Source organism: Dromaius novaehollandiae, chromosome 17 (assembly GCF_036370855.1).
Source record: "Dromaius novaehollandiae isolate bDroNov1 chromosome 17, bDroNov1.hap1, whole genome shotgun sequence".
NCBI classification, from domain to species: Eukaryota; Metazoa; Chordata; class Aves; order Casuariiformes; family Dromaiidae; genus Dromaius; species Dromaius novaehollandiae.
In genome coordinates, this window is record NC_088114.1 from 12862176 (window position 1) to 12878759 (window position 16584).

At 47.5% G+C, this 16584-nt stretch overlaps 1 protein-coding gene across 5 annotated transcripts in view; it reads right to left on the reverse strand.

Annotated features, from left to right (window-relative positions):
- Positions 1-16371, reverse strand: part of LIMK2 (LIM domain kinase 2) — a 33577-nt gene extending 17206 nt beyond the window's left edge. The window contains exons 1-4 of one of the 5 annotated variants that reach the window (XM_026119118.2): positions 14341-14358; positions 12478-12577; positions 4357-4543; positions 3668-3957 (exon numbers count right to left, since the gene is read on the reverse strand). In XM_026119118.2, the coding sequence (XP_025974903.1) occupies positions 3668-3720 (53 nt within the window). In that variant the 5' untranslated portion in view covers positions 3721-3957; positions 4357-4543; positions 12478-12577; positions 14341-14358. Of the gene's footprint in view, positions 1-3667; positions 4047-4356; positions 4544-12477; positions 12578-14340; positions 14359-16182 lie in introns of those variants that run through there. The other 4 variants (XM_026119116.2, XM_026119120.2, XM_064522253.1 and 1 more) reach the window with 4 other exon arrangements.
- Between the last annotated feature and the right edge of the window lie 213 nt (positions 16372-16584).

Here is a 16584-nt window from a genome sequence, read left to right on the forward strand (position 1 = left end):
TGGGGGAGCACTTTTTTGTGCTCCTACGTCTAAGGTGAGAGCTACTGTCGGCTTCCTGAAAGCTTATTTGTGCCAAGACATTCCTTGTAAACTCCACCAGTTCGTAATAGGCACGCTGATCTAAGCAGCGGGTTGTGCTCCAACACGGAGAGCTATTTGCTCCGTCTCAAGAGCAAAGCAACAAGGCGAAGTTGCGTGTAAGCAGCCTATAGTTCGAGGGGAAAACACACCTCACGAGGTACTTAGTGCCGTATCCTACCCTCAGGAAAGTCGCTCTTTCCAACATATTGGGCTTTTATAGTGTTTGTTCTCCCAGCTGAGGAGCTCCAAATCCTGTCCCCACTCCTTTCCTCAGCGATGGGAAAGGACTTCAACACGTGCAGCAGCCCCTGCCAATCCTGTCCGAGGCAGGGGGAGCAGTGACTTCCTGCACGGTGATACAGGTTACGCTCATTGTCACAGCCTCAGCCTCGGGCACTGCCAGGGTTACACCCTGCTACTGGCATGCAAAAGACCTGGAGGGCATGGCAATGCATTCTGCCTTCCACCACTAGCCTGTGGCTTTCATTTGCAGTAAATATCCCACGCTGAATGATCAAGTAGGCGAGTGGGAGGGAGAACAGAGCAAGTGGAGACTAACAGCAGAGATCTCTATCAGCTTGTGGCAGAACATCTGGCTGAGCATGGGCAAATGGGATCCCTCACACTCGGCCGACCGCAGTGTGCATGCCTGTACCAGCGCGCGCTCCAGCAGCGATTACATCTGCAAACAGGGAGCTGTGACCAGACCTGCACTTGGGATGCAGACAGCAGTACTGGAGACAGGGGACTCCTTCACCAGGGCTTTAGGAGCTGCCCTTCCATCAAAGTCCTCTCCAAGCAGGTGGGTGAGGGTTTTTTTGGTTTTGATACTTTTTGATTTAAGAAAAGTGCAACACCTTCCCTTCCTCACCTCTCTCCAACTTCAGCTTCAACTACTCCCTTTTCACCCTAAGAAAATCTAAAGTTGCAGCAAAAGCAACACTTCTGCACTTTGATTTTGGCTCCAGAGGACCAGGTGCACATGTGCCCCCCTCACCTTTCCCCTACTTCTCCCCAGTTTGATCCACCCTTACAGCACTTGTTTAGTTTTGTTTCCATCCAGAAGTAAGCGCTGGTATCCAACTGGCAACACACCCTCAGCAAAACGAAGGTGAGGGGGTGGAGTCGGCGAGCAGTCAGCTCTCTGCTATGCGGTTAAACAAATCTGGGCAGGACAAGTCTGCAGCTCCCGGCTCAGGACCCCACCCAGGGCAGCAAGGCAGCAGGAGCAAAGCGCAGCCAGGCCCCGCAGATGCTGCTAGCTGCTGCGAAGGGGCCTCACCGGCTGCTCCATTAAACACCACCAGCGAGGGCAGCGCTGCGGCCCAGCTGCGGAGCGGCACCTTCTGCTGCTATTTACCACGCGTTCCTCGAGGTGGGAACGGCTGCAGATCTGCCAGCTACGGAGAACTGACGGGCAACACGCAGGTATACGTACAAGAACTGTTTCAGCTGTTTCAGTGCCCTCGCCCAAGCGATAAAGGCACCGCGTGACTGTGCCACAAGACTCAGCACGCAGATACAGCAAAACCTCACCGCAGGAGGTACGAGGGCTGCGCTCCTTCCTTCCCCCCTCACTAGCGAGCACGCGCCCCAGCACTGCCACTTCCAGGGCTCACAGCAGCCGAGACAGGAACACTATTGCACCTGGAGGCATTAAGCAAGCTAATCTTTGCCAGTCACCATGGTCAGAAGAAAGGAAGATTTCTTGCTCCTCGGTCTTTCAGATTAGAAACTGCTAGTCTTCTCCTAAATGATTTGGTATTCTTATTACAGGGCAACCAAGCACGGTAATCGAATTTCTCGGAGGACTGGAAGCAGCCACGCCTGACGTGTTTCCTCTTGCTGCCCAGCCCCTGTTCCCAGGGCTGCAGGACCCTCCTCTGATCATACAGCCCCACGCTGACTCTTCACCTCCCAGCCTCGGCAATCGAGGAGGAGTTAACCTGCCCCCAGAGCCACGGGCAGCACCTGGAAGGCCGTGCTCAGGCACACGGCAGGTGCAGAAAGAGTTCACAAATCGCTGCTCGATCGCTGCTCGGTTTTGTGGGGGGTAGGAGGAGGATCAGGTCACAACAGGTAACCAGCCCGGTTTTCAGCAAGAGAGAGATTGAACTGATGTGGCAAGCGTCTCCTTTACATCTAAATGAAAGCCAATACCCTCACGGAAGCGAAGACCTCCCTGGCACCGAAAAGAATGATCCCTTTGAGAAGGGCTCATTAATAAAGTCCCCCCCAGGCTGTCAGGCTAGATCAGTTAACGCTAGACAGGCAGCAAAGAGCTGGGCTCCGATTCTGCGGGCAGAGCAGGGGCAGGACAGCAGCCTGCAGCCTAACCCCAGCCCCCAGCTAACCCAGAGGCTGCCAGGCCCGGGTGAGAAGTGTGTGCACCGGCTACATAGGATACACTAGCCGAGGAAAAGCAGATGCTACAAATTGCAGACTAATTATGAGAAGACTGAGCATTTAAACCCCGATGATGCAAAACCATCTCCATACCACCTAGCACAAGGTATATCTATGGCTTAGCACGGCTACGCACATGCTAAGCCACAGCATGTGCATTCACGTACAATTCTGAATAACGAACGGCTGCTCACTTCCCTTTTTCTGAAAGCAGATGCTTTTTCAGAAAGTTGCCTAGATAAGCTTAGCAATTTGCACAACAGCACGTACTCCTATGAAACAGGAATCTGAGTCCTGAGCACTTCCTAGATTGTTTTAACAAAAGTCTCCTTACCCCCAAATCAGCACCACAGTGCTTGCAGGAACAGGATCAATAATAATGGAGAAATCCGGGTGGGGGGAAGAGGAGGGAGACAATGAAACTGCTGGCCTTGCCTTTCCCCATCCATCCACCTTATCAGCACATCAGCAATCAGTCAGCATGATGGCTGTGTCCAGCCCCACTAAGAGCTTTCACCATGGAGATAGAATGCAAGCAGAGCTTTATTTTGCAGCTAACACCTTCCTCGAGCCTTATTTGTTTGGCCAGACCAAGAAAGGACATGAACATAAACCAAGTATGACGGGGCAGGAATCCTTTCCGTGTAAGTGAAGTGTACTGCAAGTCCCTAATTACCTGCAAAGTACCTGATTTCTTTTCTCAAACAAGATTATACACCGCCTCGCTGCAGATTACCTCACCTTCCTGAACACGCAGCAGCGGCATGTGGCACTCCCTCACCCCGCGCTATGCCCAAGCACACGTAGCGCTGGAAGAGACGTTACAAGGAGCAGCCATAGCAATCTCAATCCTCCGGCACGGGGGCGCAGAGCAGGCACGGGGTGGGGCAGTGCCCACAGCGCTGCTCGGGCAGGGAGCCCGCTCGCCTGGGCTACGCGGACGCTGCCTCACCACCCAGGTGCCGTTCCCTTACCAGAGAGGGGCCAACACAAGCTGGCAGCAGGACTCTTCCCTGCCTCCTGCTCACAGCGTGACAGGCTCGCAGCCTGAGGCCGGCCGCTCCCTGCACACTAGCGCTGGACTTCATTCTTCACACCTCGCACACTTAACTGCTTAGACAGCATTACAGGGGAGAAAGGACAGTCTGGAGCTCCACTGCTAATCCCGTGCAAGACTTACCGAAAGGGATCCTTGGGAGCGAAGTAAGCTGGGGCAGACAAGTAACTTCCCATCTTCAACACTGGATAAACCGGCTCAGCCGCAAACCTGTCCAACAGCCTCTGAACAGCACTGTTCTGCCAACATGGCAGCAGCAAGCGCTCATTTCATCTTGCGCTGATTCAGATGCCTCATCGCCCTTTGAAGCTGCCCAAGGAATGCCAGGTCTCTCGGCTGCTCATTCCTTCTCAGATTTTTCCTGGCTCCCATGGCTATAACCATCTTCTCCTGCACTCAGCAGCCGCTGCACCCTTGGGAAGGATAGAATAACTGCTAACCAGGCTAGTTGGACATGCTTCTGCAATAGTTCCTACAAGCTCTGCTGCCTGCTAGCTATTGTCAAGTTTTCCCTTCTCTAGTTCCACCCAAGGGTGGGAGGAGCCACTGCAGGACAGCGAGTGGCTAAGGAGACTGAACAAGCTCTAATAAGCTCTACTTCTTCACGAGTGGTGGAACATTGATCCAAAGGGAGACTGCATTAATAAGTGCTGAAAGGTAGCAGCTTTTGCCAAAGTAAGAGCCAAGTGCATTAACGTGAAACTACTCTGCGCAGCAGTGGTATGATCTGATGGAGAAGTCGAGGAAAGCAGAGTCTGACAAAGACTGCTAGCCAAGTCTCCAAACGCATCAATTTAACATTTACTACATACCTTCCTAAATCCCACATAGCGAGCCGGGTTATACCACCTTCACAGTGCCTTCAACTTGTTTGCTCATCTTGCCGAAGGTAACTCCACAGTGCGCTTCATCCAAAGAAAAGTAACTTCCTTTCCAACACTGTTTCAGCACAGAGACCACTGCAATCATTTAACCCAATCTTCATCTCCTGAGTGAAAGCTGAGAGGTAGAAATCAGACCAGACAACTATTCCCTCCTGCTTGCAGCACACGTAGTTAGAGCACTTTGCTTACTCTGAAGCCAAGCGTGATCTCTAGTGGCCTAATCAGCTAAAGCTGTTTGCAAGATATTCAGAAATGCAACAAACATACACTGCTGCACTGAGCCCTCCCATTTTTGTACAGTCAGCAGAGCCCAGCATGCCTGAACACAGCCTGAAAAATCATGCTCTGTTCCAGAGGCAAGAGCACTAAAATATGCTTTTACGGGAGATGCTCATCTCAGCTGGCATACTGTTCAAGGGACACTTGGGGCTGGGACAACGAGGCAGCCTTGGCTGCAGACTTGACAGCTGCTGCTAGCTATTTCAGTAAACAGAAAGCCAGGCAGCCTTTTGGCTTTTTTTTTTTTTTTGGCAAGGACAAGCAGCAGCCACATTTATGGAGAAAAAGAAATCATCATTTTCTCCCATTCAGTGCTGTTACTAAGCCTGGCTGTAAAAGTGCAGTGAAACCTAGTGCTGCAGAGCCCGATGCGGTTGTCAGTTCCAGCACGGGTCTAATTCCTTCTGACATTTCACACAGCCCTGCTGGAAGCAGCAGCCCGGTGAGTCTGTGTCTAGGAATGCGCTCTGGTCTCCCACATTCGCTATATGTTGCACGCTGAAAAGGGGCCAGCGCTCCCAGTCCAGCGCTCCCAGGCTATCGGCACCTCCCCACGACGCACGCATACCTCCGGCACATCGCGGAGCCCCTGCCCTGCCCAGCATCACCCCCACGCGAAAGCTTCTCCCCACAACCCTGCTGCCAGGGGCTGAACTCCCTCCAAGGGGGATTCCACGTGACCTCGTAAATCCCAACTCTGCAGACGAAACCTTTGAAGATTTCATTCACAGATGCGATAAGCAGCCAGCTAGTCTGTGAATGAAGCCAGCAGATAAAGCCTAACTTCAAAGTAATAAAAACCACCCAGACAGCTAAGCAACTGGGAAGGGATTTTGTTTGAGACTTCCTTAAAGCCAAAGGACACATAATCAAATATCTATTCAAACAGGAAACATCTTATCAAAGTAATTTTACTTTTGCAAGTCCCAGCAGCAGTCAGCAAAAGTTAGTTTTTCTACACAAAATTCTCTTATGTTACTTTGTGCCTTTTTTATCGTCTCTATGACCTATTTGAGAACATAGCGGCCCTGATAAGAGGGCTCTGGAAAAGGTGTTAATCTTAATTCACTACATCAAATTCTGGGTCTGGATTCCTGCCAGAATGACTGTACTTCAAAAATACCGATAAACAGGTGGCAGAAGAGGTGAGGAGAAAAAACTTCTTCTGTATAGTTTTACCGATACTATCCTGAGTGTCAAAATACGTTTAAGTAAATTTCTTTTTAACCAGCCTAAGTCAGATGTCAGCATCTTCTCTCTTGCAAATGCTGACAGCATTTCCACTACAAACATGCAGCCATCATAAGCTGCTACCTTCCTTACTATGTCTTGGATTTGTATATTCATTATTCAGACTTTTATCTCTGGCAAAAATATACCTGGCAAATAAAGGGAACAAATGAAAAACCCAGACAATGACTTAACAGGAAGTTTACTGCAAATTGAGTCTCAATTTCACAGCTTTTACAGTTTTATTCCAGTTTCATGGTGTCCATCAGCATGCCTGCGTACAGATGCATTGCTCAGCATATCTCCAAACCTAACACCCGCAAATTTATCCTGGCACAGAGGGGCAGTTCAGTATGCCTGTGGGATTGGTATAAACTGGGGAAGGGGCATCTGCTTGATGCCTGAAGAGGCTGCAGCAAGTCTTTGTTTCAGCATGGGTACAATCTGAAGACATTCCAAATACTTTAATGCAATCCCAGTGCCTCATTGTATTTCCGAGGCACTGACATCAACTAACGTGTTTTGCTGGTGTTGAAAGACAGAGCCGACTCCTGACATCAGCTGCTGCAATAAATACCACTTCAGTATGCATTCACCTGTGAGTGAGCATTCTTGCGCACAGCGCTTCAGTAAACTAAAATGAACAGTGAAGCTTGGATCATTCACTTCACTGCATCTCACTTCTAAACACAACCAGAACAGAGCCAGAACTTCAGACCAACGCAGTAGTGCCTTCTCGGGATCTAATATCACTAAGCACAACATGAAGATGGAGAGGTAGTTTTTCTCTCCTCCATACTTGCCTAATAGCTGCAGACCGCATGAATATTTGTAGGCTAGGAGGCCGCAAACCACAGTAATTCAGCCTGTTGAAACTCTGTGATTTGCAGAAGCAGTGACTTCTGGTCTGTAAAAGCAGCATGGCACCTATGGCAATTAAGAGTGGCACTTAAACCACTGCTTCTTCACTTGCTTCCTAAATCACTGCTTTTGTCTGTGCAGACCGCTAAACTCCTCAGGGAAGGATCCCGTCTCATTCATGTGGAAAGCCTAGCACATACTGAGCTGTAATTCTAATTACACTGATACAATAATGCTTTGACAGCAGTGCCCTGAAGGACAAGCTGCACAAGTCAACTGGAAGAGTTGAGACTGGAATGCCCAGCTCCTCCTTAAGGAGGTGTCGCTGATATCCTGTAGCTGCAAGACTCCTCTAGGGAATTGGCCACTGCCACCTGCAAAGTGCTTCATTGTCACTTAGGATTTTTAAACTCCTTAAACTCAGTTCGTGGTGATCTGTGTGCAGACATACACTTAGCAAGAATTTCTCACTTAAATCTGATAGCTAGCTGCTGAATTTCAGTAACAATGAAGACACCATTAAAATGACATTCCCCAAAGTCTGCAGGATTAGTAGAGAAAAGCACCAAGCTTTAACTTCTAAGACCCTATCATGAGCTGTCCATAACTGCCAGAACCTGGAGGAGACCAGGAAGAAGGAGATTCTCACCTTCCTGCTTCTACAATAATTCAAATCCTCCGTGTTACAGCCAATATTTCCCTTGCTCTCAAACTCAGCTGTTGTGTGTTCAAACCTGACTGCCTTCACAGTGAAAAGCTAGAGGAAGCTTCGAAGCATCAAAGGTCCCCACATTCCAAATGCAGCTTAGCATACACCTTTGCTTCAGTCTGTATTTGTCAGCATATGCACATTTCAGTTTCACATCCTGTCACTATAGATCTATTTGTCCTGTTGTCTGTGGGGAGGAAGCAGCTCTTGGAAAATGAAGGCTTATGCCAAACAATTTGAACCAACAGAAGTGATCTAAAGTCTAGAAGATACAGCCTATGAAAAAGAAGCTAGAACTAGGGCTTATTTAGTCTAGGGGAGTACATGATTGCTGCTTTCAAATATGAAAAGATTACTTGGAGAATAGAAGGGGGAGGGGGGAACCTTTTTTTGATGTCCATGGGGAAGGTGGCTAGAAGAAATGGATTTTTATTGCAGCAAGGGAGTCTTCAGAAGATAGTAGAGAGAAATGCCTAACACTAAGGATAATTAAGTACTAGAAGATATAGCCTAGGAGACTGAAAACCTACAGTGATGGGAGACTGTTAGACGACCAGTTTCTCAACCATTCCTAAGCCACAGAAATCATTTGCTTCAAGTAGAAGCTGAAGTTTAATAGATTTCCTGAGAAACATAGAAAATACATCTGGAAAATACCCTCGTAAGTCATCTAGTCTATCCTCCAATCCCAAAACAGATTCAGCTAACTATACATAAGCAATTCCTAACACAAGTTTGCCTAGCTTGTGCCCCCTCTCCCCCAAAATGTAGGCAGAATTAAGGTGATTCACTAAGTTTTGCTGAGCAAAAAATATTTTTATATCAAACCAAATAACCCATCCAGTATGGAAAAGAACATGTCTCTGCTCTGCGAGAATCAGTTCATTTGAACTGACAAATTACTAGTCGCTTGCTTTCTATGCAGTAGCTTAGAGGACTGGGCGCCCTCAATGCATGGAACATCTCATTCAGTTCCATTTTCTGAACACTGGCAATTCTCACGCTGCACAGGAGCGCGCAGGGAGCAGGTTACAGAGGATCCGAGGGATCTGCTTCTGACCTTGCTGCACTGGTCATAGATGGACAGAAGAAGAATTGTTTCAATTCTTCAATTCACTTCGGAATACCAACAGGAGACAGAGCCAGTTCTTCTGCACTTTGTGAAAACCGTTTCACGTGTTAGGTATTCATCACATGAAAATAGCCTTCTGGTGGTTAGGATACTCTGTGTGCAGTTAACAAATCTCAGAATGGTTAGAACATCGTATCAAAAAGTGCAAGCACCTGACTCCAAATGGTCTGTCAGGTGAACTGATATAATTCTAAGCAATAAGGCAATTTTTATTGCCATTTAAATACACTTCATCTTATTAACTTAGACTTTTTGCATGTGCAAACATTTTCTTAAAAGCTTCAAGACCATATTTAGTTGAATAGAACATCTTTCACTGGAAAAAAATCAACTTGCTACTTAAAATTGCTTAAGTATATAACGTAGCCCCTGATTATCATAAAAGATTTAACGTATACTTAATCAGATACCAAGAGCTTACTTTTTTAATCAAACAACTGTTTATATTATTAACTTAGTAACAAGCTACTTCATAATATAATTTTAAAAAGTCAGAAAGCCATGACAACTTTTCTCCAGGTCAAGCTCCATTGCACATGCATTAAAAATCTGGTGCATTAAGCAAAAAGGAAATATTTGTCCAAGCTGAATTAACAGTTTCTGGTTACCATCATCTCCAATGCTTTAGACCTACTAATCACAAATTTTGGATTCATACAGAATGTCCTGTTCTTCCTTTCCTCTTCCAGAAAAAGGAAGATTATCATCTTCACTCTTCAGACTCCTGATGATTTTTCAGCTGTTAAACTGTTTTGTGGCATAGACTAAATAGTGTGTATTTAAACTTGTAACTGTAAAACCACCAGTAGCATATCACCATCAGGAACTCTGGTAGAAGATACACTGCCAACAGTTTTTCCTTCATGAGTTTTTTTTTTTTGTTTTGCTTTGAGATATTAGCAGCATGCCTGTGTTGCTTGGCTACTTAAATTAGATTTTATGGACCATAGTAATATACATCCTCTGTTATTTCACAGTTAGGAAGGAACAGCTGTCTTCCTTCCTATAAAGTTCTTAAGCACTGTGCTGTAGTAGGAATTCCTACCACTGTTTCCAAAAGTTTTGTTAATCTGGCTCAAAAACAAGCTTGATCTGAATTCATGGTTTTCAAATGATCAAAACTACATTTTTAACAAAGGCTATTTCCATAAAATGAAACCACACAGCTATATCTGGCTCTTCTCATCCCCTCCTACTCAGATTCAAATATGAAAAAATCCCTATGGAAAGGGTGAATAGTCTTTAACTTCATTTGTCTTCATCTGTGGGGAAAAAAAAGCCATGGACGGCAAAACATCAAGTGTCAATAAATTGTTCAAATGTATCATTCAAATCGGCACCTTTTATTTTGTGATACGGAAAAAAGTCAGTCAAACTGAAAGCAGCAAGAACAGCATGCTCTAGGTCAAAAAGAAAGTTTTCCTTCCAAGAACCCCCTTGGATAAAAGTGATCCAGACCTAGGAAAAAGATACATTACATAAAGCTTTGAATGCTCCACCAAGATAAGGAAGGAGAAGTAGCAAGGTAAGTTCCAAACCCAGGGAAACTATGCCACAGTGAAAAAACAATGACCTTTGAGAATGGATGCTATTGCAGCAGAATTCAGTAGAATTTGCAGGCATGAAAGTACATTCAGAGTTAATGCATAACAGACTCTGACAGAAACATCTGAGAAACTTCCTCAGCCAGCTCTGAACCAACGGATTCAAGCCTTGAACCAGCTAGCCAAAGAACAACTTAAAACATCCAAGATACACGAATAGCAATTTGCTTGTCCCTCCAGCCACACCAGAGTAAATACCGGACTCTGGGACAAAGCTCCTGTACATGCAGTTTGAGGAAGGAGGGAAGTGACAAAAAACTTAAATCCTCAGAGACATGCACGTACGTCAGCTACTGCCAGTGCCAAGCACGATCAGCAGCCTAGCCGACCAAGAATAAACAGAGCTAACGAGCCTGCAGAGGTGCCAATCAGCATTAGAGAAATTATGTGCCAGGCCAAAGAGTCAGCTAATCCACAGGAAGCCTGTAAAAAACACTCCGCAAGAGCTGCCGGAACTCACAGCTACCAGCTGCCAAAGGCTTCCTACCCTTAGAGGGTTTTTAAAGTTTGGCTCTGGGATATTAAGCACAAGACTGCTGCCCGGTATGGCTAGGGGATGACAGAAGAGAAGGGAGAACAGTGGCGACTGGGAATTTGTTTTCATGTACAGTCCTACCCTGAAACTAGGAAAAAGGGAAGGGTGGCTACCTCCGCTGCAGGTTCTAGTTGTTCATTCAGCATGGCAGCTTAACAGGGTGGTAGAGCTAATCAAAAGCACACGGCATAAGAGAAGCAGATGACACCAGCAAATGCAGATAGTTGGAACATCTCAAAAGTACATCTCAGAGAGAGTTGGCATCTTCACTTGTATTTAAAAAAAATAAATAAATAAATCAGATTTTCATTGTACACTATAATCTAGGGCATGTCAGCCTAGACCCTAGACTCAGCCACACAAGTGCTATTTCATAAGTTGTCACTAAGGGCAGGATTTCCCTCCAACCCAGCTGCTACCCTACCTCAACAGTCTCAATTGCAAGAAGCACCTAGACATTTGCAAATCAAGACCCACATCAGAAATATAGTCAAAGAAGAGGCAAGAAAGCAAGCCTTACTAGCACATGCAAATTTGGGTTTGACTAACAGCAGAATCTAGGGAAGCTCAACAACAGGATGCTAGTTTGTTAGGGAGAAGACAAGACCAGTGTTCAGAGAAGCTGATTCTGCATAGCCATACATGAATATGCAAACCAATAGAAACCGAAAAGATTGGGATTCGCAGCAATATAAAGCAGTAATTGCGATGATCAAGAAGTCATTCTACATAATAGCATTTTCCAAGCAGACAGAGCTAGCATCACTTTGGCAGCCTAATATGCGTTTTTTTATACACCAATAACCATAATAATAACAAGTAACATTGAAGTGAGGATTATTATTATTATTTTTAACCAGGACAGTAGATTCCTCTTGGCACAGCGAACATTCCTCCAAAGCCACACTTTGGCTTCTTTTCCCCCTCATCTGTTTTGACAACGTCCAAAACATCAGCCTCTCCAGATTCAAGCCAACGGCTGCTCCCATAAAGAAGCCCATAGGAGCTGCAGGTACTCAACCCCTCTCAGAAATCCAGGCCCCCTCAGAAGCATGGTTCCGGAGCATGAAAACCAGACTGACTATTCACGAGACACAGAGTGGAGACATTAATCCTACGGCCAGGAAGCAGAGCATGTCAGAGACCCCTTTTTGTCCTTGCTGCTAGCAACACTATCACAAGAGATTTCTGGCAAGTTTGTATGTCTTAATAGTCTGAAAGGGAGAGAAAGCAAAAAGGCAAGATCTCCCTCCATATCAGCCACACCCTGATATCCCTCTTGTACCACACGTGGAAACAGCAATGGGCTATCCCGACTGCCCGGGCATTACTTTGGAATGCAGCTGTAGAGAAATATGCAACCTGGGGCTTCTGCTACCACCAGTAAATCAGAGCTTTCATTTGTACTTTATCTGTATTCCCGAGTGTGTTGGCGTCAGCATGGCAACACTTTGCCAGACAGTTTCAGACTGCTATTAGAATGGAAAGTCGGTTCCAAAGTGCTACTGCCAGCACCAAAGTACAGCTGTGAACAGGGGAGCGCAACTGTTCTGCGAGAGGCTCCAGAACAGGTTAGACACAGATGACAGCAAGGTATTGTCACTAGCCTAACTCCCTATTAACGTTGGTACTTCATCCACTAGGTTCCTAGCTAGTTTATTAACACAAGGAGAGTTTAACAGGCTAAAATTTTACCCACCGAAAGCAGGAACTATGCCAAGCTTCATTAACAGTCCTGTAGATGCGCTGACCAGCAGCAATGCTGTCCCCACATCCTAGGCATCTCCAGACCTCTTCACCTGTATGCAGGAATAAGGTGAGTTAGAGTAACCATCTTACATCAAAGGAAACAAGGATTCCTGCATCCCTGACAAAGAACATCCTTAAATTATATAACTGACATCAGAGCCTTCACACACAGAAGTTAAGCCAATACCAGCCACTCTGTAACCCCAGAGGCAGAAGTTTCTAAATTGAACATCTAAGAACATCTAATATACTCTTTTTTTCCCTTCAGATTCCACACCATCAGCTTCCTCATATTCTGCAGAAGAAAGCAATATTATTTTTCACAAGGCCAGGAAGCCAAGCTACTGTTTCCCCCATGCCACTGACTCAGCACATAACATTTGCACTCATTTGTATAATTAACTGGATTTCCCAGAACAGAAATAAAGGAAAGGCAAACTTTATTCAGTAGAGAACAACTTGACTACCAGGAAGGAATTACACACTTGAACAGATATTCCAGTAGAGACTGTACAACGAACACCAGACTGGAGCTAGATTTAGGGAGAGGGGCAGATGCTACTGGCCTATTATCCCTTCAGAAAAAGCTGTGTGTAGTCAAAGAACTATAACAGCTTCTGCTAGAAGTGCCAGAAAGCCCCCGAGACAGCTGGTTCTTTAGAGGCATACAAGCTAGAAAACCTGTACAAAGACTCTTGCACAAAGAGTATTTGGCACAGTGATAAATGCTATCCCAAATCCAAACGGATATGCGTACTATTTTAAAGGAAGATTCCAGGATCTAGATGGGCACAAGATGGTGCAAGGAACTTGTTACACAGCTGCTTGGCAGATCTCAAACTTGTTTCTTCCTGCTACCAGAAGTTTACTTGCAGTAAGGTTGCATAAAGGAGGAAGGGGAAAGAAAAAAAAAAAAAAGCATGCTTAGAGAAGGAAAACCACTAACCACGGACTTCCAGTTTCTAAAGAACAGAAAAACCCAGCAGTCACTCAATTACCCTTTCTTTCTAAAGCATACATTAAGAGAGAGAGTTTTTCTCTGGGATCAATTGCAAGTATCAAATATTTGCAGCTGGGTGGAGTTGCACACTTGCAAGCAGTAAGCTGTCAGATGCACTCAGCTTCCTTCTGTAACTTCACCCTGTAACTTATACAGATATAAGATAGCTCTTAAATGGACCAAATCCTTTCCCACCATTTTCCTGCAGTTACTACCTCTGTAAGTTCACACAAAACAGGGGGAACACCTACCTATTAGCTGACCTGAAGTTCATTTCACAAGTCACTATTAGAGAATCTACAGGCTAGAAACCACCCAGGATATGCAAGTCCAGTACAGAAAAAACCAACACTATTTCTAGGGTTACACTTTTCACTTACTCCCCAGACTTTGCACGGCCAAGTCAAGACTAAACAGGTTCAAATGGTTACTCCAAGCAGAACCCAGCTAACTTTTACTCTCCAGAAATGACTCAGCTACAGCAGAAGCAGTCAGTTGTATGATGCTAGAGAAGAAAGCTATAGAAGGCCAACAGGTTAGTGTTTATAAAGTCAGTCTCAGCTTCATGGAAAAGACAGTTTCTTTCTCATAGTCTCTCTTTAGCTTCATAGTTTAAACTGAGAGAATGTTACCATCTCCAACAGATACAATTCAAGACATACGACCAGTAGATTATTATCAGAAAAATAGTTAAAAATAAAAAAAAGGACAATATCTAGTGCACCAGTAACACATCAGTATTGCGAAGGATTCTGGGACTAGTTAATGAAAGCCCCTGTGACAGCAGCCAAAAAAGTGGCATTCAATACGTACTGTGACATAGTAGTTATGATTACTGCAACGTGGATGGGTGAAGCATCACCCTCAAATGGTAGGGCAACAACCTGGGAGTGTTTAAAACAAAGAGCAGGGAACCAAATTAAAAGTAAGAACAAGAGAAGGAAAAAACCTGGATTCAGTGAATAAAGTAAAAGCTAAATATTCACCATAGACTGTGTAGAGGTGCTCAAGGCAAAGTATATTCCCCTTGCTCACCTATAGCTTTCTAAACATTACTAGATATTGAGGCCAAGTTCCTTGAAGTTACACAAAACAGAAGTCATTAGACTGCTACGCATTCTCACCCCACTGTGTGGGTCAGTTACAACATTTAAAAATAACTAAGCTGGAGATGTCCTCATACGTTGTCCCAGGTTTCAGAGATGAGACTTGTTGCTCAATCACAAACAAGCACCACCCTTGTCAGAGGATGAGCAGTACCCATAAAGGTCTCTAGGCAGGCTACACTGCTAGACAGGATTCATTCAGATGTGACATTTGGCATAAGTTGCTATTTCATTTCTCAAGAAAGCTTCAACTCGATACCTGGGAGTGCTTCTGCTCCCCCCTGCTATCTGGAGCAGAGCGACTTCCAGGTGAGCTGGGATCAGCACCACTGGATGAGAGTTAAGAGGCACTTGCAAAAAGCTTGCACTACTTCACACGTGCCTCTGTGAAGCGAGATGCTTTTCAGTGCACTACAACAGGCTTTGAAATGAAAGGCAAATCCACGTATGCCGGTGACATAACGGACAGGGAGCAGGAGCACTCCTCTCCCAGTAACATAACACGAGTCCTTGAAGCCAGCTGAACTACTGCTGGAATTCCTGCCATTCTGCAAGCCGAATCAGTCTGCAAATCAGACATCCTTCAGCTCCATCCCTCGAGGAGAGAGAGCCTATTTCAAGAAATTTAAAGACTACTTATTACACTTCTACTAACTAAAAGCAACAGGTATTCCTCTACAAGGATCATGCAGCTTTACAAATTAACTTCAAAGACTCTGTGTACTAGTCACTTCGAGCTGCAATACTGGAAGTTTAACCGCATCCAGTAAGGCTGATTATTCCACAGAAGGAAATGAATAATACTGTATCCAACTGACATTGCTTAGGTATCCAGGAGAAGTGATGGAAATGAAAAAAACAGAGCAGGAAACAGTGCGAAGGAAAAGCAGACAGACACGATCAGTGTAACAGGTCTGTCAGGTCCCCCAAGACGGGAGGAATGCTACGGAGACGGCCAGCGGCAAACGAGCACCTCCTCCAGCAGCAGACCCCGCCGAGCAGCCGCGGGCCCGACCCCGGCGGGGAGCAGGGAGGCCAGGCCGCCGCAGCAGAAGGGACAGAGCAGACAGCCCCAGGAGACAATTCCGCTAAGGAATCGCGACCAGGAAACAGAGGCGGCCTCGCCTAGCAGAGCCGGGCCAGGCAGCCCGCCACTCCCGGGCAGGAAAGCACGGCGCGGCCTCCGCAGGCGCCCGCCCGCCCCGCGCCCCCTCCCCGCGCTCGGGGCCCCGGTGCCCGGGCAGGGCCTCCCCGGAGACGCGCAGCAGCAACGCGGCAGAGGGAGGCACCCCGCGGGCGAGGGCCCGGAGCCTTCCGGCGCCCGCGGCGGCGAGCGCAGGGCAGCGGCCGGGCCCACCCACCGCCCGCCGCCAGGCCCGGGCGGGGCCGCGCGCACCCCGCACCTGGCGGCCGCCGGCCTGAGGGGAGCCGCAGCCTCGCGCTCCGCTGCGCCCCGCCCCGCCCCGCGCGAGGCTCCGGAGGGCGGCGGCGCTCAGCCCCAGGCGCCCGCGGAGGCGCAGCACAGCGGCCGAGCCCTCCTCCCCCTCACCTGGCAGCTCCTCCATCGCTGCCGCCGCCGCCGCCGGCCGCCCCGGGGCTCGCCCGCGCGTGACGTCAGCCGCTACGGAGCGCGCGGTAGGTCACACCGCACCTGGCTCGGGTGCGCGCTCGCCCACCTCCCCTCCCTCCTGTCTCTTTCCCCACTTCTATGCCTGCGCCGTGCCCCGCCCCGCCCTCTTCCTCGCCGCAGGCCAATCGGCGCCGCGCCAAGCCCCGTGCTACACCGCGGGGGCGCTCCCGCCCCTTCCGCGGCGGCGGGGGCCAATCGGGGCGCGGCCCCGCCCCCGGCCGCTCCCCCCACGCGGCGTGACGGGCTCCCGCCCCCGCCCCTCCCCCGCCCGGCGGCAGGTACCGAGCAACGGCCGCCGGGGCGCGCGGGCGCCGTGACCGG